Here is a 23,318-nt window from a genome sequence, read left to right as displayed (position 1 = left end):
GAATAATCTATTTGCTAGATTTTTTTTTTTTTTTTTTTTTAAGATTTTAGCAGCCAATGATCAATAAGCTGAAGTCAAACTCATTATAAACTTAGGTTCTGATTGTCTAGTTGGTTTCATTTTGGATACATTCAGGCATACAGATGTGTATCAACTTAAATATTTTAAAACAACAAAAAAATCTCAGATAATTAAAATAAACTCTTCATCTTTATTTTTCTGGTATAATCTTTTGACTGAAGCTTAGAGTTTCATCTATCATTTAATTAAATCCTTTGCCAAAAAGGGAATTAATTAATTTAATTAAACAGTCATTCTCTTCTAAATAATTTTAGTGATTTTCTGGGAAAAATCCCAACATGTACCACCAACTTCATACAACGAATTGTTCCTAGTTTAAACCTAAATCTTAACTCCCAGGTAACAACTGCAGATCAAAACCAAAATCAAGTATGAAACAATTTACATCTATGAACAGCACTAAGGAATACAAGGAGTACATTAAGGAATAGCTTGAAATGTTGGGCTTTATAACCTAGGAAAGGAGACACTGAATTATTACTAGTAACAAAAAAAGAATGAACTTGATTTAAGCAAGTCTGTACATACGTATCATGATTACCAGGGTGCATCTTGTGTAACTATACATACATCCAGGTAGCCTGTTATGATTTTTATTTCAAATAAAATTTAAATTTTAAACCGTAGTTGGCAACTTAGTAATATATTTTGTCACTAGTTGCCACAAGTAAAATTTTAATTTAGTACCTCCAAATATTCCTTCCTGGAACCAATATGCAAAATGGTATAAAAAAGAAGAGGGCAGAAAGTGGCCAAGAAATCCTCCTGCATCATTTTTTTTGTAACGGTAATGGTTGTTTGATGATGTATCTTGATGGAATTCTTAACAATCATACAAAATCTAAAAAAAAAACAAACAAAAACCCTGCAAAACAACTAGCCTTGAGACTGCAAGACATCCCTATCAACTTTGCACTTAGGGTCATGCTCCTGTAGCTAGGCTTTCCAGCATTTAGAAGTCTGCCAGTACCCTCTGCCAAATAAGCTGGATGCAGCAGCCTGCTCCTCAGGATTCTGACAACGTGGAGGAAGTTCAGTCACTGAAGGCAGGTGACAGCCACCAGTGGTACAGTGTTAACCTTTCCTTGGAGTGGACCCCTGGAGTGGTCCAGTTGAAAATCACACAAGATGCACTGGTGCAGCTTTACCACAATACCTAGAGAGCTGAAGTGACAAAACAGTTTAAAAAAAAAATAAAAAATACTGCTCTCAATTAACATCTCAAGGACACTTCATCCTAGCTTTCATAGTTCAAAGATTGTGTTCTGCATTTATCTGAGTAGAAAATACTTTTCTTTTAGAAATTAAGTTATGGAAAAAAGGAAAAAAAATTATACAGCTTGCTGTATATTTGTAAACCACATTCCAGGTGGCAAGAGCTCTGAGTGCCCTGTGCCATAAAGATTTGCCAGCTTGCAAGAGACAGTGTAATCAGCTGTAAGAAGAGACTTGAAACTTTCAGCAAGTACTCAAAGGTTTGAGCAGTGGAAGGATGGTAGTGGAATGGATGGTAGCACATTATACATGTAGATAATTCTTCCCCAAGCAAGAATGCACTGGATTTAACATGTATTACATAGAGTTTTGTTTAAGTTCTTTTCAACGGTGAAGGCTACCCTGCATTCAGGTAAATGCAGTGCTATCTTAACAGCATAGCAAAGCTTGCTTTTTAGGAGTGTTGTTCTGATGTTCTCGTCTAACATATATCAAAATTCACCGCCAATACTAATTCACATGCCTTTGTTCCTGTGCTTGTACACAGATTAACCTAATTTGCTTTTCAGTAAATTGGCAATACTAACACAAAATCCTAATAAGGAATTGCACTTATCCCTGATTTCTGGTAATCCCAAGGAAACAGTTTTATCAGCCATTAATCAGTGTCAAAAAGTTATACAAAAGGGAAATGGGTTTTCATTCAATCAAAATAATCTTCTATATCAATATCTGGATTCAGGAGATCTTCACCATAGGCTGAAAGATCCATTTGATTTAAAATCAGGTTTTCAAACGTTTCTTCCAAGTCTGTTTCACCAATCAGCACAGCGCCCATCATTCGTCCATTCTGCATCACCACTTTAACATACTCTTGTCCCTTAGTACATCTTAGCATTAGTTCATGGTCTAAACCCAAGCCTTGAGCATTGTATTTTCCCAAAACCACCACCTAACAGAAGGAAAAAGAAAAGTCAGTCATAAGAACATTGCAGTGGCTTTTAGTATTTTCACTGGTAACAGTTCTAATGATATAAACATGGAAATACTTGCCCCTAGAATAAAATATAAATAAAAAATCCCCCTTGCAGTGGCTTTCAGAGCTACAGTATAATTAAAAATCCTTCACCTGGAAATGTTATCACTAAAAACAATAATGAACCAATTACCATGCTGAATTGTACTGAATTTCTTTATGAGCAGAATCTTAATGAAGTAAGATGCATGAAGAGATAATGAAATAAAAATATATGCAGAGTTGTGAAGTAGATCAGCTGGTATTCACCAATTAAAATTTATAATATGTCTGTATATACCTTGTCCTCTTTGGTTTCAATATTCAAAGTCAGTGTGAAGGGAGAAAATCAAAGATTAATTATTATATAGAGAATGCTGTTTCATCGATATCATAGAATCAAGGAATGGCTTGGGTTGGAAAGGACTTCAAAGACCATCCAGTTCCAACCCCCCTGCCATGGGCAGGGACACCTCCCACTAGATCAGCCCCATCCAGCCTGGCTTTTAACCCCTGCAGGGATGAGGCATCTGCAACTTTTCTGGACAACCTGTTTCAGTGCCTTACCACCCTCTGAGTGAAGCATTTCCTCCTAACATCTAATCTAAATCTCCCTTCTACTAGTTTAAAACCATTCCCCCTTTAAAGCATCTGCTCAGTGTTAGCACATGAATATAAACAAGCAATACCTGTGTTACTCAGTGGTTTAAAACTGATAGAGTGTATTTACTTTACCTTGTAATTGAAAAATTTTGTTACATGAGCAAACAGTTCGAAGCTGAAATCCAGATCAATAGATTCCCCTGAAGCATCTGCTGCCATGCATTTTGCTGCATACCATCCCATCTGCCTAGCTTGAGTCCACAGTCTCATCTAAAAAAAAATAAATACACAGATATGTGTCACTGTGCAATGAATGAAGCTCACTGTTCTCATCAGTGCCCACTACATATTTTTGTTACGGTCAGAAAGGCTGAACAACTTGGTTTTCAGCCACAGAGATAATTTTATCTACCATCAACACACCCAGGATTGTCTATTTACTGGTTTCCAGTTCAATTAAACATTTTCTCCCATCTGTGTAACTGTGAGTAATTTACTTTGTAGATCGCATTGCTGCTGAGCGCACAATTGTATAATTTGATTTACCTGATGCCACACTGGACTAGGTTCCCACGATGCTGTGCAGATATCCCCAGCTGCATAGATATCTGGCAGGGACGTTTGCATGTGTTTATCTACTTTAAGACCTCCATCTTCACCTATAGCAAACTAAGTATTTGCACAGATCAGTACCAAAGTAAAATAGTAATTTTGAGTGATTTAACTTTATACATGTTAAGTGGTTGACTCATTTGCTTTTTAATGGCAGACTTCCCTACAAAATTTCAGTAAATCCACTACTGCTTAATTGAAACATTTGAAGATATAAAGTATGAATTAATACTAAGGGAACACAGCAAAATGCTCTTCTACTTTTCATTTAACAACAGAGAAAGAGGAATTTGGTGTAAACGATCTATGGCTGTTCATTCTCCCATCTAATCTGATTCAATTTGAAAGACTGACAACCCTAAGAGAAACACATTCAAACATCAGTCTTCAGGCTTCTTCATTTTTAAGGGAATGAAACTGATTTCCCTGAAGAATGCCATAACAAAGTATTTTTTTGCAGTCATCCCTATAAAAAATATTCTCCATATTAATAACACAACCCAATCCCCTGCAGAATTTATCTCTAGTCTGGTCAAATCTTCAAATAATCCAAACCAAAATTAGCCTACAAAAGTAGAATTTCCTCCCAATCCACACATTTTTTTTTCTCACCATGTTTAAGAACAAGTCAGTGTTGCATTTCACAAGTGACCTTCACATACCCTTTAAAATAATTCAAAGCTCCATCTATTAAAAATACCTTATAGTAGCATTGCATACTGAATAAAATTATTTAACAGAGTGGCAAGAGCTCCATGGTAAGACACAAAACCTTAAGTATTATTTTTAGAACACAGCACAGGTTTCCAACATTATTATTACTGATACCTGGCATGGATGTAACGGAGCATGCCAAAATTCAAATATGTTGCAGGGACATCTAGTCTTAAAGTTCATTTTTTACTTTTTTATATATAGGCCAGAAATACTATTGCAAACATCTAATTCACAGAATCACAGAATTTCTAGGTTGGAAGAGACCTCAAGATCATCGAGTCCAACCTCTGACCTAACACTAGCAAGTCCTCCACTAAACCATATCACTAAGCTCTACATCTAAATGTCTTTTAAAGACCTCCAGAGATGGTGACTCCACCACTTCCCTGGGCAGCCTGTTCCAATGTCTAACAACCCTTTCAGTAAAGAAGTTCTTCCTAAGATCCAACCTAAAACTCCCCTGGCGCAACTTAAGCCCATTCTCCCTCGTCCTGTCACCAGGCACGTGGGAGAATAGACCAATGCCCACCTCACTACAGCCTCCTTTGAGGTACCTGTAGAGAGCGATAAGGTCGCCTCCTTTTCTCCAGGCTGAACAAGCCCAGCTCCCTCAGACGCTCCTCCTTGAAACATTTAATGGTTCAACATTAGTGCATGTTTCCATAATAACAGCCACCAATTACAGAAATGTTTTCCTCTCTTTTTATAGGCTTAATCTTATCAGTGTATATTGTATCTACTGATACACTGTGTGTATATATCATGAGTAGCAATATAATAAGCCAAGAACGCTAATGAAATTCGTTTTTATCCTAGTAGATATTTCCAGTATCAACATACCTACCTTATTTTGAGATGCTGTGCATTCAAAACCTCTCAAATCACTGTTTCATGTCAAAAGAAATGTAAACCAGTTGGAAGAACTCCCCTTCCTTAAAAAATCCCACAGTTTAAACTTCAAAGTAAATCAGCATACTTACATTATTGCCATCAAGAAATGGTTTGACATTTGGCACAACACCAGTTGCACTGACAATGAAATCGCATCCATAAATTTTTCCATTAGTTAATTCCACATATACAGGCCATAGCACTGAAAAAGTGGAAAATTTTGCGTTGAGAATGTAACCAACAGAAGTTACTTTATTATTTATGTCTTATGGTAAGACATGAAATAAACAAGAAAAAAAAAGAGATTTCAGGTTTATTAGCTACGAAAATAATAATACCCACAGAGATTACCTATAGCACTTCTTACTTTCATTCAGGACCAGAAAATGAGAGTTGGAGCTTAGTTCCCTACTATTAGCTTTCTCTGGAATTTTCTTGAATCAAATCCCTCATTTATTGGGCTGCCACAAGAACAAACATTCCGCACATAGTAGCTAGGTGACTTTGTGGAAGAAGGGTCTGATTCATTGCATTTTGTAATTTAATTGTAGCCCATAAATATTCAACTGCTATAAATTGCTAAAGCTCCATTTAATTTACAGAAACAAAGGACTGTTTTTCCAAATCTTCATTTCCTTTAGCACAAGCAATCAAGATCAAACATGCTCTAGCATTGCTTCATCTTCAACATGCTTTTCTAATCAGCACTGGCACACTTTTTTTTTTCGTCACACCTACCCTCATCTGGTTCTACGTTCTTCTCTTCTTTAGGAAAAGCCAAAGACATCTGTTGCAGTTGTAAAAATTCTTGCTGTAAGTGTATTTTCTTTACTTCACATAGTTTTTCAATATGTACTTTATGAGAAAACTAAAGAAAGTTTGTCAAAAATGTAAACATAATGATTAACAATATTTTTAATAGCAAATGCACCTTCACCTAAACTGAGGCGTTACTAACCTGAGAAAAAGAATTACCATGTATCGCATCTTAAAGCATTGCACATTAGCCAAGTTCTCACACTCTTTCAGATCTGTCATAGATCTAACCACAGTAAGCAGTAATTTATATGCTTTTTCAGCAGCTATTTGATGGTCCTTTAAATATCATGACAATTTATAGATTTTTCTAGCATGCCAGAAAGCGTATTCCAGTTCCTCTGAGTTTATAAACAGGGAATACAGAACTTATCAGAACAGACAAAAAAAAAAAAAGTCAATTGGTCTTTCCTGTCTTTCAGGATTTCAAATCCTTCAATTTTCTATCACGCATTAAATTCTGATAACAATAATCACTTTAGGTTTTAAATGTTGTAAAAAGAGAAAAAGAAGATATAATTTCCACATTTCCACAGCCTTTAACGGCCACTAATCTGTGAATATCCTGAACATCCTTTAGTTAGTACTGTAAGGACATCTCTGTAGAATCTATAACTGATCAATATCTGAAGATGATGCTTGTATGCACTGGTGATTTCACATTTCATTACCTACTGTAACAGGAGACTGTACGTCTGTACAAATTCTACTGTCCTATTTTTTCACATATTAAAATATACATAAGGCAGATACAATTAAAAGAGCGGAGGTATCACTGCTTCTTTTTAAAGCTAGGATTGACACTAGTCCCGAAGAAATGTGCAAGCCAACATTTATTTCAATATGGATAGAAAATTGATGAAACCGTGGCAGTAGATCTGATTTATCACCTCCCTCCTGAAACAGAGAACAATTCTGTTTGTGTTAACATATTTTCCGATGTGATTCTGACGAGAGAATCGGTTCAAACTCATCTTATTTTTCTTGTTCTAATAACCCTAAATGTTATACTTCATAATCATAAATTCTGTAATCCTTATCAATTTAAAGCAACAGTTAAACAAATGTAAGCAAGGTTATGACCATACCTCTTTAGTCCCTTTAAGATGTAAGCCCTCATGCCAGTCGGGGCCTAAGGCACTGCCCACTCTGTCAGATGCTGCTACAGGTCTTTCTTTTTTCTCACTTCCTGAAGACAGAGAATATCAGATTTAGCATATCCACTTCATTGCCCACAGAATTCAGAACAAGGATTCGCAATTAAGAGAAATACAATCTGATTGCCAAAAGGGAAGACAAAAACATCTAACAAACAAGGTAAGGTGAAGTCCCAAACATGGTTAATTGGCAGACAAATCAGACTCCAAACCAGTATTTTTGGCACCTTTTGGTTTTATGCCTTTTACTACTTACTCACCTCTGAACCAACCATGCACTGTTAGGTACCTGCATGGACCCGTAAGAGCTACAGGAGCAACAGCTTCTGAGGCACTGGAGTTCTAGAGTCCAGCTGTGAACTCAGTTGCTTATTGTCAGTGCTAATAGTGAAACTGATGTCCATCTGCTAGCAAATGCGCATTAAGTGGCTTCCACTGCATGAGGCTGCAAATTCTAACATGATGATACAAGTGAAGAATACTGGGTGTCACTTTGTGACTTTTAGGCTGACTCTTTTAAAACTTATTCTTCCAACCTGAAGTCTAGAAACATGCTCTTCTTTTTATTATAGGTCATATATAGGTCATATATATGTTTGTGTAATATTTGTTCATGCAGTTCTAGTTAACTGCTGCTATAAAGAATGCAGCTTCATTGCATTTGTAAAAGTTCTGTGAGGTTTCATCTGATCATCCGATAGCTTAGTGTGGGACAGCACCTTCCTTCATAATGCTGACATAATTCAGAAAAACATTAAAATATGTCAAGTAATAGAAAAGGTACTTCAGCAGACTGAATACTGAAAATCAAATTTAAACTTGGCATAGACATAAAGATAACTAATACTGCAAAATGCGCTGTTACATGCTGTCATATGTCTACATTAATTGAGTGAGTTTTTGCATTGCCTTTTTTTTTTAATAAGGAAGTTCCACTGGTAACAATAGTAAGCTATTTATGGTCTGCTAAATTAACTCATTTCAGGGCTATATTTAATATTAATATACATATTATTATATGTATATATTATATACATGTAAATATTTATAATATATAATAATATATAAATATATAATATAAATATTTAATATATATAATATGTATGAACATATTTAATAATTAATATTTTTAATGCAGCTGCTGCAATGCTAGGAGACTAAAACAACATACCTTCCATTGTATACTTGGTTCTTTTACATTCAATTGGAGTCTCTCGTTTTTCAGCAGTTAGCTTTGGAATAAGAAATTCAGCTGCTCCTGCATCAAAAAAGGTGTTCCCAATGGCTTTGTCTTTGATAGCCCAGATTACTTCACAGCCTTCAATTTCATACCTGCATACATTTAAACAACGGATAAAATGACAGACTACCTGGAAAAGGATTTATGAGTCTTAGCAAGACCACTAGAATTGTGCAAGGTTAATTCCAGAAGCTACAAATAAGAGATCCAAGACTTTCAAACCTATAAAATCTACTACAGGTTCTGATTATTCACGTGAAGAAACCATAAAAAAAAATCTTCAAATTAGCAGCTTATACTTTCTCAACAGCACATCTCAACTGAACACAGGGCAGAAAGGAAAGGCAGACTAAGTTTGTAATAATAATACTTAGTATTTCCTGTTCCCTGCAATGAAAAAACAAATGCGTCTTTTTGTCCAGACTGCCCACTGCTGGTGACAGGCATTTAGATCTTGTTCGTATCCATCAGAAAAACTGCAAAGATGTATTACCTGAAACATGAACTAGACTGCAGATAATGATTTATAGAATCATAGAATCATCTATGTTGGAAAAGACTTTCAAGATCATCAAGTCATCATCAATTTAGTAGCTGTCCAAGTTAAGCACCGATTCCCCGCAATGCAAAACAAGAATATGTAATTGTATAATACAGATGTTTCTGCAATCTATCAGACTGTCGGACCCTATGGCTTGATATCCTGCCTGTGACAAAGGTCACATCAGACACTTCAGCACTCTACCAAATTAAATTTGGTTGGATGCAAGATAAAATGCCTCTATTCCTGTTACCTCTTCTGTCTCCACAAATCAGGCAAGTTTTATAATTTAAATATTGCTCTTTCTATCCTAAACAAATTTCTGTTGGTGCCAAGTTAGAAAAACACCGTATATTCTTGGAATCTTGAATGTTAAAGCTTCTTTTGAAGCTTTCTGAATTTTATGTGACAGTAAGCTCCACCATATGGTGAAAAATGGTTCTTAATCAAATTTTATTACTAAGTGCCTTAAGAACTATAACTTTGTTGTACATCAACCTTCTCCCAAACTCACACAGACAAGATTTAACATCAAATTGGTAAAGATTTTATTTGCATATGTATGTTTTCAACTTAGTAGTTTACTTACACTAATTCAAGTGCAATTCCACCATTTCCTACCACCACTATTCTCTGAGCTTGGGCCAAATGCTTCTGAAAAGCCTGTGTTAGAAAAGAAAAAGAAAAAAAGAAAAAAAATTAAACCCCAACTAATGAAATATATCCTTTCTAGTATTTTCTTGCCCTCAGTCTTTTTATTTTGATTTTTCTCAGGCTACTCATATACATTCACTTAATACTAAGAATATGTTGCAGAAACTTCACAAGCCTGTGAAGTTTTATCACATTAAAGGCTGAAGTTATTTCCACAGCCTTTTAAGTCTCAAACTGAGCCACAAGTAATTACATTTAAACAAAATCAAGAGAGCCAGTAATAGAATCCAGAAAATATTTCTCTATTCTAGAGACCACTAGCATTATTATACCTATCTATTAATCCAATTTTATCATAATTTGTAAAACTTCCCCAATAATTTGTACAACACTAAGAGAACAAAGATAGAGACATTTAGCAATTTAAAAATCCCTGATCATAATTCAGGAATTTAAAAAATAATTTGTAGCAAATCTGAGAACCAGCTTTATTTCCCCAAAAAACTTTTAAAAAGAAACAAGTCTCCAAATCACATTTTAGTGTCCAGAGAAATAAAAGAAACGCAACCCAATACAACTTCTTTTTTTGATTATCCTTTTTAAAACCAAACCAAACCTCAGGTAAAGTTTTAATACCCGAAACAAACCACAACAGTAATTTCATGGTTTCACCTCAATTTGCTTGAAAAGGTATCTCCTTTTTTTTGTCATTTGATGAACTACAGAGCTCATGTTATGGAGAAGCAGTGTTTACTTTCCTTGTTCCTCCTCTCAATCTGAAGATCGATAGCAGTCAAACTTCACTTCCTATTTCCACATTGAAGTATTAGCCTATTAAGTCATGTGAAAACTTTTCCACATCTTTGTCTACAATTGTAGCTCCATTCTGTACAGTAAGGAGAGGCTACACTAGAACCTGAAGAAATCAGTCCTTCAGTAGCTTTTCACTGTGAAAAGCAGCCCTTCATATTGTTCACTAGATGCACCTTTTCAAGTTAGTTTCTACTAGTGCCTACCTCCTGTTTATATTTTCAAATCGGCTTCTGCCTGGAAGGCAAAAGAACAAACACCACTTGTTCCAGATTTTCATGTTACAAACACTATGAGACATCTATAAATGTAATAAATTTAGTGACTAATTATTTAATGCTATTTTAAAGCTATTTCCCTGTTACTGAAAATGTTCTTAGTTAAGGATATATAATAAAAACCAGCACCTTATGTTTCTACATTTCATTCTGCAACCATTTTTAGTGTTTTGCATCAGAAGCACAAATATATTCTGTAGGTGTAAGTCCAAAGAGCATTTACCTGTGCACTGTCAGTATCCCGGATTCCTAATACATATGGATTTCCTTCAAAAATTAATTTTGGTATTGCTCCAGCACATAGGCAAAGTTTTTCATACATATACTCTTTCCCATCTTCAGTGAAAATTTTCTGTTAAAAATTAAGAAGAAAGAAGAAACTAATGGAGACATCTAAGAGAACATTATCTTTTTTTCCTGAATATTTTACTATTTTGCAGATATTAAAACCTGTAAGTAGTTTCTTAAAAAATCTCATTCTCTCATTATGTGTTACTTTATTTGCATTACACTCACTACAAACTTACAAGTCTAAGTATACAATATATTATGACCAATAAGGTAGAACATGTACGCTTAAAGACAGATGAAATATTAAGATTACCTCTTGGTGGCACTCTCTACTCACTATCTGTGCTGACATAATCAGTTTTCTGTGATTTTATGTCCCCCCCACCCCAGTAATAGATGTAGACTTATGCACTGCTATATAACAGCAATTATGAATCTTATTCAAAACATTTAAACAACTGTAGAGTTGTGTTAATTAGGTACTGGATAGAATACAGTTTAGAAATACTGCAAATTCTGTTCTTTGCTAAAGACAAAGGGTAGGCACTAAAAAAGTTACATCATTCTGCAGCAAGAAATATTTAAAGCTTAACATGATTTTTTTCTTTTTTTTTTTCCGTATTAGAAGCTAACTAGTTTACAGTTAGTTACAGTTGCACAAAGGGACTTTTTAAAGATTTGGGGATAACAGGCAAAAGATCCTTCAAATCCACATACGTGATATATTGGAATCCATACAAACTAAAATAAAACAATATAATAATGAGGCTACAATAATATAATTGGATTCAGAACATTAATAGCATTATAATCTGACTGAAATCATAGCTCTGCAACTTAAAAGGAGAAGGAACAGTTCAGAATCTGAATGTGAATTTCTAATAAACACTGAAATGAAAAAAAATATGTCAAGCTGACTTGGACTCTAAATAGGACCTGCACATTGCTCATACTTGCAACATTTTTCTTGTTAAAAAGAAGAAATGTTGGAAATATTGGTTCTTCTGAGAATTCATTTTCTGTGCATCATTAAGTTGTTATCATTTGGTCTCTGTAGCAACAAGCAGTAATTTAGGAATCACAGAGACCTCCAGTTAGGGGTTACAGAAATTTTCTGACACCTATACTGGTATACAATATTGGTTTCATTGTCAGTTTTCCCTCCTATTCCAATCAAGTATGCTATGCCATAGATCTAAAGTGTCAAAGAATTAAAGCTAGAAGATGTGGTTTCTTAATTAACAAGCAATTTTTGATCTATAATTATATCCTCTGTAGATATTTCTACTCAAACAACAGCGTAAGTGATATGTAAAATTAAAGTCAGCAGGTATTCTCTCTAATTTTAGTAACTTATGTTTTAGTAACCAGAATGGTCTTGAACAGAATTTCATGCCAAAAATATTCAAGTGTTTCTTAGATGTAATTTTTTTTAATAACTTGAAAGAACACACATAGGTAAAAGAGAGAAAACAGTAGCTTACATGCTCATCACTCTTCAACTGTTTTACTCCAGACTGTATAACTTTAATATTGGTATATCGTCTTTCTAATAAGGAACTTGGTTGCTCTTCTACATCAAATTCCTCAAGCGTTTTGGAGATCTGTAGGAATAAGAGACAGATTTAAAAATATGAATAATATATCCATGTTTACTTCTGAAATTTGCAACAAAATGTTTTATGTTCATTTCCAATAAATAAGTCACAACATAATTGTGTTCAAACATGTTCTTGTGACACTGCTAAAAGTACTTTTTATGTATTATAGAATCTTTTCATGCACATCCCTGGTAAAGAGTCAAAGTAATACACAGAATTCTCATTCAAAAGCTATTTAACTTGATGGATGCAGTAACTGCTATAGTGGTTTGTATTATTAGAATTGTCAGCATTGCTTTTTAAGTTACCTGATGCATTTCTAAGACCTACATGTTCTGCTTGTTAAACTTTGATAGAATAACGTGATGTTACACATTACATGGTGAATGGTCTGGAACACAAGTCCTATGAGGAGCGGTTGAGGGAACTGGGGTTGTTTAGTCTAGAGAAGAGGAGGCTCAGGGGAGACCTTATTGCTCTCTACAACGATCTGAAAGGAAGATGCGGGGAGCTGGGGGTCGGACTCTTCTCACAGGTAACTAGTGATAGGACTAGAGGGAATGGCCTCAAGTTGCACCAGGGGAGGTTTAGGTTGGAAACGAGGAGACATTTCTTCTCAGAAAGAGCAGTCAGGCATTGGAATGGGTTGCCCAGGGAGGTGGTGGAGTCACCGTCCCTGGGGGTGTCCAAGGAGAAGCTGGGCCTGGTGCTTAGGGACATGGTTTAATGGGTGACACTGAAAGTAGAGTGATGGTTGGACCACATATCTTGGAGGTCTTTTCCAACCTCAAGGATTCTATGATTCTGTGTTCCCCCATGCAAGCACCTTCCTCTCATGGGTATTCTGGGGGAAAAATTCCCATTAACAAAGTAGTGTAATAAAGCTTCAGTATAAAAGCAGTAAGCACTTCAATCATGTAAGTACCCAGTTCAATCTTTTCTTACTCACTAATATTGTGAATATAATTATGAACCACTATAAAATAATGATCATAAGCATTTGCTTATAATCATAAACATTTTCAGGATTAAACTCTAAATTTTCTGTACATGTACAAGCTTCTGAAGAGGCATTACCATAACAAAAATTAAAGCTCTCTTACCTGTTTGAAATTTGTTACAGCTTTTATAACTGGAGAAGCTGTCACTAAAAAAATGTCTTCTGATGGGAATTCCACAGCCAGCTTATAAAGAAATAGAAATCATGATGAGCAAATAATTATCCACAGAATTTGACTTAAAGACAGTAAAATTATTGGAGAACAGTAATATGCATTGCTACCTTACATTGGTCTCATCTAACCATAATTGCTGTTTCAAGATTAGGGAAGAATAAGACAGAATGACTGAAACAAATGGAATTTGGAGACCCAAGATTTTAATTCATTCACATACAAATACATCTTCAAGAACTGCAGTCACTGTAAAAATGACTATTCAAAAGACTATTCTCACAATTTTCTAAAGACCAACTGTAGGACGACTATGATCACATGATTTGTGGAGACTCCCAACTGCTGGAAGTACTTTTTTTATTAAGTACCAGTGACTAATTGTTCACAGATTTCATTTTCACAGAGAAAATATTGATTCCTATTGGTTATTTTAAATGCAATTTACTGAACTGCTAAGAGGATCATCACCTTCAGAGTGTTATAGGCAACACACAACTCTTACAGGCCCCAAGCCAAAGTGCAGAATCTCCATCTTAAATGCTGCATTGCTCTTCCAAAGCATATAAAAAACCTCCTTCAAGTACAAACCACTCATCTCTGAGGCACTAGCAAAACCCACAGTTCCTTGTCACCTGTATTCTACATGTTAACGGCATGGTTATATAAGCTGCCAGGATGCATGTTTTGTGTCATCCATGTGTAATTGAGCTATAAAGAGAATCACATATATCCTTGTACTTCTGATACAAGGAGTCTAACATAGTAACCTGAAGGTCAAAGTTTTTCAGCATTGTAGTAGATTTAAGGGAGATTAACATGGCCATACTCTGGGCATAAAAACACAGATGAATTTAGTGAGGCTATGTGAAAACTTTATGTAATCCACACCTTATAGCACAAATCCCTAATATGTATTTCATAACTATTGCAGCTGTATGCTTTGTATTGGCAGAAAAAAGAAAGGTTGACAAGTTCATGCAACAGAATAGCACGATGTGCTTCTGCAGCTGCTCCCATCTGTACCTAATAAATAAGCTTCAGAAAAACTTCAGAACGCCACAGGCAGCATGTGATTAGGTGATCATCATCAGATGTGTTTCAGACTTTTTTAGACTGACATTATGTCCTCTGCATCACTTACACATACTCTAATGCTTATACCCTCCTCTTACTATGATTGAGTAGTTGTGTGACATTTTCATTCAGTGTCATTGAGGTTGGTGCATTATCTTTTAAAATACTAAAATTAGAAATCTGCCAGATAGAATATTAAGTTTATCCATACATATGTACACATGCAAATCATCACAAATCAGAAAGAACTATTACAACATAAACATGGAAAGCATGGAAAGTAGAAATTATGTAAGATGTAGAATCATAGAATCATTAAGGTTGGAAAAGACCTCCAAGATCATCCGGTCCAACCATCACCCTACTACCAATGTCACCCACTAAACCATGTCCCTATGTGCCATGTCCCAAAACCTAAAACAACAACAACAACGAATCAACAGATTTTAAGACATTCTGTCAGGCTGTTTTGAAACGTACTTAAAAAGTACCTAATTCCAAGTGAACTTTTTAAGACAGACCTGAAACAATGACTGTTCTCATTTAGCAGTGTGAGAAGCCTGAACTACAAGGCATCATGTAAATACATACCCAAACTGTAATATATATGATGGAGAAGTTGCTTATTGCCACTACTATGTTCCAGGGAATCTTACTTGTTCAGAATCAGGACCGAGAAAGATTGTATTCAATCTTCCCCTTTTATTTCTGTATTATTCTGTGATTCTATATTACCTCCAGGCAAACATAGTCTCCTGGACTATTAAATATTGACCCCAATCTTATTCTTGCTAGCACTTAAGGATACACAATACCTTTAATTATGTGAACAGTTTAAACAATTTTTAGCAATTACTCATATTAATATAGTATTGAAGTGCCTGTAGTATTAGAGCCCACATATTGCATCAACTGTGAAAAAAATCAAAGGAAAAACAACTAGTAAGTGCTAGAAACCAAAACCAATTCCATACAGGTGGAGAACAATCATTTTTCCCTTGTAATTTATTCTACATTTAGTTTACATAAAATGCCTGAAACTGTCTGAAATAATCTCACTCCATCACCAGAAGACAGTCTGAAACAGTCTTTATACTGCTTTACGGTCTGACAAATAGAGTAATTTTCACTGAACTAGTATCTACATAATTTCATTCCATGTTATGGGTTAAAAACTCCCTCCAGTTACTGCTGTTTTGGAAACACCAAAACCCTTGAAACCTAGACGTAAACAAAAGTGATTTTTGGAGCTCAGGGAAAGCTGAAGGGATTAGCCAATCTCCACAGGTGTGCAGCCTTAAGCATGGATTCCACAAAACCTGATGCACTGCTTTCATGACGAGGAGCACAGCACAGCAAACTTCCTCCTAGTCATGGTACAATCCTCGATGGCTATGAACACAGCTAACTTTTGAGCCGCTGACCTCTTGACTGGCACACAGAATGCCAACTTTCTCATGATACAAAGGTTTAACTCCTTCTTTAGGAAGCCTACATAAACTGTTATCAGAGTATGTGCAATGCAGTTTTATCCTCTTGGCAAGTATTGGCAGACAGCTGAGTATGCTATAGTACCACTCTGCTTTGAGAAGGCTCAGGGGAGTCCTTATTGCTCTCTGTAACTAACTGAAAGGAGGCTGTGTCAGCCTCTACTCACAGGTAACTAGTGACAGGACTAGAGGGAATGTTCTCAAGTTGTGCCAGGGGAGGTTTAGGTTGGAAATGAGGAGACATTTCTTCCCAAAAAGAGCAGTCAGGCACTGGGACAGGTTGCCCAGGGAGGTGGTGGAGTCACCGTCCCTGGGGGTGTTCAAGGAGAGGCTGGGCCTGGTGCTGAGGGACGGGGTTTAGCGGGTGACATTGGTGGCAGGACCAGATGATCTCGGAGGTCTTTTCCAACCTTAACGACTCTGCGATTCCAACTGCTCACTACTCATTTATAGAATACTGTTTCTTTTAAAATGAACAAACTTCTCTAAAACGCTGGGGCAGGCACAGAACGCTTAGCGAGTCTCTGTATAAAGCTCAAGCCCCGCCGGCTGCCCCTGCGGGCACGTCCCCCCCCCGGCCGAACGCCACCGCCCCTCGCCAGCCACCCCGGCCCCCCGCCGCCAAGATGGCGCCGCCCCCCAACAAGCGGCCCCCACCCCCTCCTCCCCCCACCCCCACCCGGCAGGGGTCGCGCGCATGCGCGCTGTGGCGGCGGGGCCGCGGCCCGCACCTTCTCGGCGCAGGTGACTCCCGCGATGCCTCCGCCCACCACCGCGAAGCGGCTCCGCGCCGGGCCGGGGGCGGCCGCCATTGCCCCGCCTGCCCCGGGCGCCGCAGCGAGGAGCAGAGGGCCGCCGCTCTTCCTCGCTGGGGCCTACGGCGAGCGGTGACACCCAAACTTCCTCGGTTTGCGGCAGGGTGGGGCGCGGCCCCGCCCGCTCTGTCTGTGGCCTTAACTCGTTCTGGGCTTGGCTCTGCTGAGAACACGCAAATAAGAGGAGTGACAAGTAAAATAAAAAAAACCTCAAGCCTTTCTTCATTCCTTAACAAGAAATCAGGAAAAAGAAACATGAAAGCACGAGACTGCGTTCGTTTCTCACAGGCCTCCCCCCCCCCGCCCGCAGTTTTGAATGCAGTGCTGTAGGTGTAGCTTGGATCATCATGTACTTGCAAAAAGTGAAACAAACTGAAATTTAATAAAAGAATAAAGTCAGTTAGAGAATGAGCAAATGTTTCTGAGACACTCATGTCCCCGCACACAGCTCCCAAACCGTGCAACCCTTTGTTGGAGCATGTGGCTGCACCGAGGGACATGGTCCTTCTGGAGGGGGCATGTCAGGGTTTGGTGGTGGGAAACCTGCAGTTTTCTCTGGTGATCGGAGCAAATAACGTTTTTAATTTGAGAGACTATGATTAATGTGAGAAGTGTAATACACCATAAATGTTTGTTCATTGTCTTTTGTATTATAAAAACAAGGAATTCTGTTTGAGGAGCAGGAGTTGCGAAAGCTCCCTGCTGAAGTAAGGAGCTGTATAATGCTTGGCTAGACACTATGAAAATTCTTTTGCTTAATGTAACAAAAAAGAGAACCCCTCCCCTTCTCTCCTTCTGCATCTCAGTTGCCTCTTTTGTTCAAAGACACTGCTGCAAAGCTCATGTAACCATCTCCTGATAAGTTGCTAAACTAGTGTATCAACATCCTACCTTCCTGTCTCATGCTGGGCCAACATGACCAAATAAAAAAAGAAGTTGAACCACAACGCCGAGGAAGACTACGGCCTTCATCTTCACAACCACCAGAGGGACAGAGACGACCCCCTAGCAACAGTGCGTGCAGTCGCAGAATATACCAGTATGTGCTGCGTAATCCCGTGTGGAGGAATGGTTAAGTGAAGTAGGTCATGTGCATGTTGAGCAGCTAGGAGGTCGTGAGTTAAGAAAGTATTGAACGCAGCTCATATGAGTCTGAGAAAGTACGTAACGTCTGGGAGCTAATCAGGCACAAGGACACGATATCCGTTGGAGGTTTGGGAAAGTACTGACTGTGTTATTTCGGTTGATGGGAGTGAGAAACTAGCTGATAAAATAGAGAAATGCACTAACCAATCATGAGCTTAGCTTTTGCAATATGTATGAGCTAATTATATTGAATTAGATAAAAGACGACTGAGCTATCCAATAAATCGAAGTTCACTGATCACTCATATTGAGCGTCTGTGTCTTCCTTCCGTCGACAACAAATGTCCTCGCAACAAATGGCGTCCGAACAGGGACAAATCTGAGCGGGAACAGGGACTCCGCTGGAGCTGAACCTGCAAGCCACGGTTGGACTGAATACGGGAACCGGTCCTGCAACGCAGCTCAGGAGGTGAAAAGGATGAAAAATTGCTGAATCCCCGCACCCGAGGTCTGAAAGGTGAAAGGGACGAAAACTTGGAACCCCTGCACCCACAGCTCGGAAAGGAGTCCTTGCACCCGGGATGAGCCTATAGAGGGTCCCGCCGGAAAGCGCCGCCGAGGTCTTTGCAAAGGCTGCAACGGTACCGACGTATATAAAGGTATGGAGAGACAAGCGGCGTATGATTTGCTCAAATGCTTTTTAGAAAAGCGGGGCACACAGGGTATACGTTGTAAAAAGGAACTGCCAGAGTTATTAGCTTATGGGGTAGCTAAGGGTTGTTTTTTAAATCCTGATATGGTGTTTGAACAAGCAGAGTGGAGGAAGTTCGGGGACAAACTATTTGATGAGGTGATTAGTGATAACAAGGTAGCGAAAAAATTGATGAAGCCATGGAGGGCGGTAACTAATGCATTAGCAACACATCAAGCTGAACAAAAAATAGCTGCTGCCGCAACAGAACGATTAGGATCATCCAGTCAGACTGGGGGGGTTTCTGCTGCTTCCTCTACTCAACAAAGAGCTGAGGAACAGTCTTACCCCTCTCCACCATCATATAGAACAGTTATAATTCCACAGGGGACTTCAGGTGGCTGGGAAACGTCTGTACCCATATCAGGGGAAGAAGAACCTTCACAGCCACCGACAGCCCCGCCCGCACAATCAGAGAATGGAGAAAGGGTGGGTGAGGAATCAGGAACAAATCCATTTTCAACAAATCCATTTAAATTCAATGTACAGGACAGGGAGGAGACATGGAAAAGAATAGCGCATGAAGCAATGAAGGAAGGGAATCTTGAAGTAGCAGCACAGATAACAACAGCCTTCCCGGTGGTGTACTCACCTCCAGATGCACAGGGAAATGTACAGGCTCAGTTGACTAATTTGGATTGGAAATTATTAACACAATTACGATCTACAGTAAATGAGTCTGGACTAAAAGGAGAACCTACTCGTCAAATGTTAGATTATATTTGGGGGACAAATATTTTGCTCCCAGGAGATATTCGTAGCATAATGAAATTAATCTTAACACAGCATCAACAACTTTTGTTTAAGGCATATTGGCACGGTGTTTGCCAAGAGGAAGTAGCGATAATACGAGCGCCTGGGGATCCCTTGTATGGTGTTACATTAGACGAATTAATGGGTATGGGACCATATTTTAGAACAGAGGCGCAGGCACTCTTGGGACCAGACAAAGCTAAGGTATCAATGAATCTAGCCAGAAGGGCATTAGAACAAATTAGAGAACCAGGGGGAATGCCGTCCTACATGGGAATTAAACAGGGTAGAGAGGAACCATTCGGGTTGTTTATCGATCGGGTAGCAAATGCAATACAAGCAGCGGGAGTTCCCGATTATCTTAAAGGCACTATATTAAAGCAATGTGCACTCCAAAATTGTAACCCTTCAACTCGAAGTATATTAGTTACGTTACCGAGTACTTGGACAATAGAGGAAGGATTGGAAAGAATGTCTCAGGTACCTGTAGGTCCACAGACTATGTTAGTAGAAGCAGTAAAACAATTAGGTGACAACATGAAAGAACAGTCAAAAGTGTTTGCTGCCCTTGCTCCTTTGCAAACCCCCGGAGGACGTTCTAATAGCCGAGGATCGGCACCGCAATACCGTTGCTTTCGATGTGGTATTGCGGGACACATCAGACGGGACTGCAAAACAGAATCAGTGTGGTGCCAGAACTGTCAATCAAATACTCATAACACTTCAGTGTGCCGCCGAGGTGCGTCGGGAAACGGCCGGAGCAGCGGGAAGAGCCGCCCCGCGACGACACAAAAAGCGGCTTTTACGACAACGGCAGCAACGGCAACAGCACCAGCACCATCTGCAACGAATCCTTTTTTCTCCGACCAGCCACCAGAGGGAGCCTCGGCCTGGATTTGGCAACAGCAGTCGATGTGACTTTATTGGATTCGAGACCCACCAGGGTGAAGACAGGAGTTACTGGACCAATTATTATTAATAGGGAACCTGTGGGAGCTCTATTAATAGGGAGATCGTCTGCCACCATGAATGGATTACAAATATTAACTGGACTTATTAACAAGGACTACTTTGGGGAAATACAAATTATGGTTTCTGCAATGTTTCCTCCAATTCATGTGCCGCAGGGCACAAAAATAGCACAGTTAATTCCATTGCCTCATCTTGCTGAGTCATTAGCACCGGAATCCGCAAAGTATCGAGGACAGGGAGCATTTGGCTCCACGGGAAAAGTGGCTCTATTGACACTTGGTATGCGACACAGACCACGACAAAAGGTCGCTGTGTGTTTAAAGGATGAGAAAATACAGATTGAGGCATTGTTGGATACTGGTGCTGATGTATCGATAATTAGCACACAAGATTGGCCATCACATTGGCCTACATTTGAGTCTAGTGCCACGGTATCAGGAGTAGGAGGCATGACTCTTGCTCGTCGATCACCAGTGCTGCAATGGACAATAGGTGATAAGGTGGTAAAATGCAGTGTCTCCATCTTATCACTACCTGACGGAGTACAAGCGCTAATAGGGCGAGACATCCTTGCCCAAATGGGAGCGGTTCTCACGACAGACCATCAAAATTTTTAGGTGTGGCCATTGCTTGGACTTTCCTGATCCCACTTAAATGGAAAACTGACGAACCTGTGTGGGTTGAGCAGTGGCCACTAAAACGGGAAAGTCTTTTACATGCTCATAAATTAGTACAGGAACAGTATCAACAAGGGCATCTGAGACTGTCAACAAGACCTTGGAATACTCCGATTTTTGTGATTCCCAAAAAATCAGGGAAATACCGTTTGCTACATGACTTACGAGCAGTTAATAATCAGATGTGTGCTATGGGAGCACTGCAACCTGGATTACTAACTGGAGTGTTAATAATTGTATGTGTTATTCTTAAATGTCCAGGTATTTTGTGTTGAAAGTATTTGTGTAAGGGTAAAGTTTTAAAACAAAGTGTTGCAAGTCACTTCAGGAGGAACACAATGAGAGACAATACTTGTTTGTTTGGTTATGATTCTAAATTATATTGGCCGCACGTATTGTTTGCTTATCATTCTAAATTATATTCTTGTGGTATGATTGAGGTTGTGGTATGATTGAGAGTGAGATGTGCCAGAGGCCTCTGAGTGTACAATCGTGCTCTGAGTGTGCAAGTGTGCTCTGGGTGTGCAAGTGTTCTGTGTACTGTGTTAGTGAGAGCCCATTTATTGCCATAGTACAGGCTGAAATCATAGGAAATTAGTACTGGTCGAGCAAAATCATGTTTCACAAGTATGGAGTCATTGTGTGAAGTAGCCACTTGGAGAAACTTAAGGGAACGTACTGTTTAAAACTTTTTGATCATAATGAGTCAATTCACAAATCCATTACTTTCTTGAAAGAGCACATGAGAAAGAGTCAATATGGTATCAATCCTTTCAATCAATGGTTCACTGATTTGTTTGAAACAATGCATAGATGGTTACTGGGATTAGTCAAAGGGGGATTAAAGATTCTGTTCGCTGTGGTGTCAATCATCATTGCATGTAGTACTGTGATAAATGTGGTTAAAGGGTTACTTGCAAAAATGCTATAAAATGTTATAGAGATTTTGAAATGGTGCCGGAAACAGGTACCCAGTGGATCACTGCAAAGTGGACTGAAGCAGCTTTAGAATCTGCACACGCCGAAGACGACCAGGAAGAGGTTCCTGATAATTATTCTGACAATGACGTGGGTTGTGACACCTCGACAACTGTCAAGAACAGCCTTCGATCACCATCAAGTGATTAGGTTTAAGTGTGTTACTATTAAGTTGTGTTACTTACTATTAGTTGTGTTACCATTAAGTGCTTACAGTAATTGTAGTGTTATTAGGGTTAAGTTGTATAGTTGTGTTATGTTATGTATCCTTTCAGAAAATGCTTGTTTGGGGTCCCAATAGGGGATCCAAAGGAACTGAGCGAAATGTTAGCACCATATTCTGCCAGTATTACTCTGCTTAATGGATCTTTTTCTGACTGTAGGAACTGCACATGCTTTGACTAGCATTAATAAGCTTGCTTGTTGGGCTGTTAAACAATCAAATGTAACAACTGAGATTATTACTGAAATGGCACAAGATATGGATAGTCTTAGGCATGCTGTGTTACAAAATAGGGCTGCAATTGATTTTTGCTTTTAGCGCAAGGACATGGATGTGAAGATGTAGAAGGAATGTGTTGCTTTAATCTCTCTGATCATGGTCAATCAATTCACAATCAATTGAAATGGCTAAGGGATCATACACAAAAAATTACGATACAGAATAATTGGTTTGATGATTGGCTTAAATCTGTCTTTGGAAATGCAGGGGGATGGGTTTTTTACTTAATCAAAGAGGGACTTCGCCTTTTGCTTATAATTATGTTGATTATAATTGCTGCGCGGGTAGTCTTTAACTGCTTATCTAGGAAGCTTGAACAACTCACTGAAAAGGCATTTGTAGCCCAAATTAAAAACGGGGGAATTGTGGAGGAATGGTTAAGTGAAGTAGGTCATGTGCATGTTGAGCAGCTAGGAGGTCGTGAGTTAAGAAAGTATCGAACGCAGCTCATATGAGTCTGAGAAAGTACGTAACGTCTGGGAGCTAATCAGGCACAAGGACACGATATCCGTTGGAGGTTTGG

The 23,318-nt window shown here is 38.5% G+C and overlaps 1 protein-coding gene across 3 annotated transcripts; it reads right to left on the bottom strand.

Moving 5' to 3' along the window:
- Positions 1-15: 15 nt before the first annotated feature.
- On the bottom strand, positions 16-20,220 carry PYROXD1 (pyridine nucleotide-disulphide oxidoreductase domain 1). Of its 3 annotated transcripts, none has more exons than XM_082759668.1 (14): positions 20,151-20,220; positions 16,993-17,239; positions 13,626-13,706; positions 12,406-12,525; positions 10,854-10,982; positions 9,478-9,551; positions 8,279-8,439; positions 7,039-7,139; positions 5,873-6,002; positions 5,224-5,336; positions 4,798-4,866; positions 3,461-3,583; positions 3,047-3,184; positions 16-2,248 (listed from the first exon to the last, which is right to left on the bottom strand). In XM_082759668.1, the coding sequence occupies exons 2-14, from the start codon at positions 17,071-17,073 to the stop codon at positions 2,000-2,002; spliced, it is 1,569 nt and encodes a 522-aa protein (XP_082615794.1). In that variant the 5' UTR covers positions 17,074-17,239; positions 20,151-20,220; the 3' UTR covers positions 16-1,999. The 3 variants fall into 3 exon arrangements, with proteins under 3 accessions (XP_082615794.1, XP_082615795.1, XP_082615796.1); XM_082759669.1 differs by having other exon boundaries at positions 16,993-17,236; positions 20,151-20,215; XM_082759670.1 differs by lacking the exons at positions 4,798-4,866; positions 20,151-20,220 and having other exon boundaries at positions 17-2,248; positions 16,993-17,393.
- Between the last annotated feature and the right edge of the window lie 3,098 nt (positions 20,221-23,318).

Source organism: Aythya marila (genome assembly GCF_965140915.1).
Source record: "Aythya marila genome assembly, chromosome: 1".
Lineage (NCBI taxonomy): Eukaryota > Metazoa > Chordata > Aves > Anseriformes > Anatidae > Aythya > Aythya marila.
The sequence above is the reverse complement of the archived record's forward strand: the minus strand, read 5'-3'. Positions and strand labels throughout refer to the sequence as shown.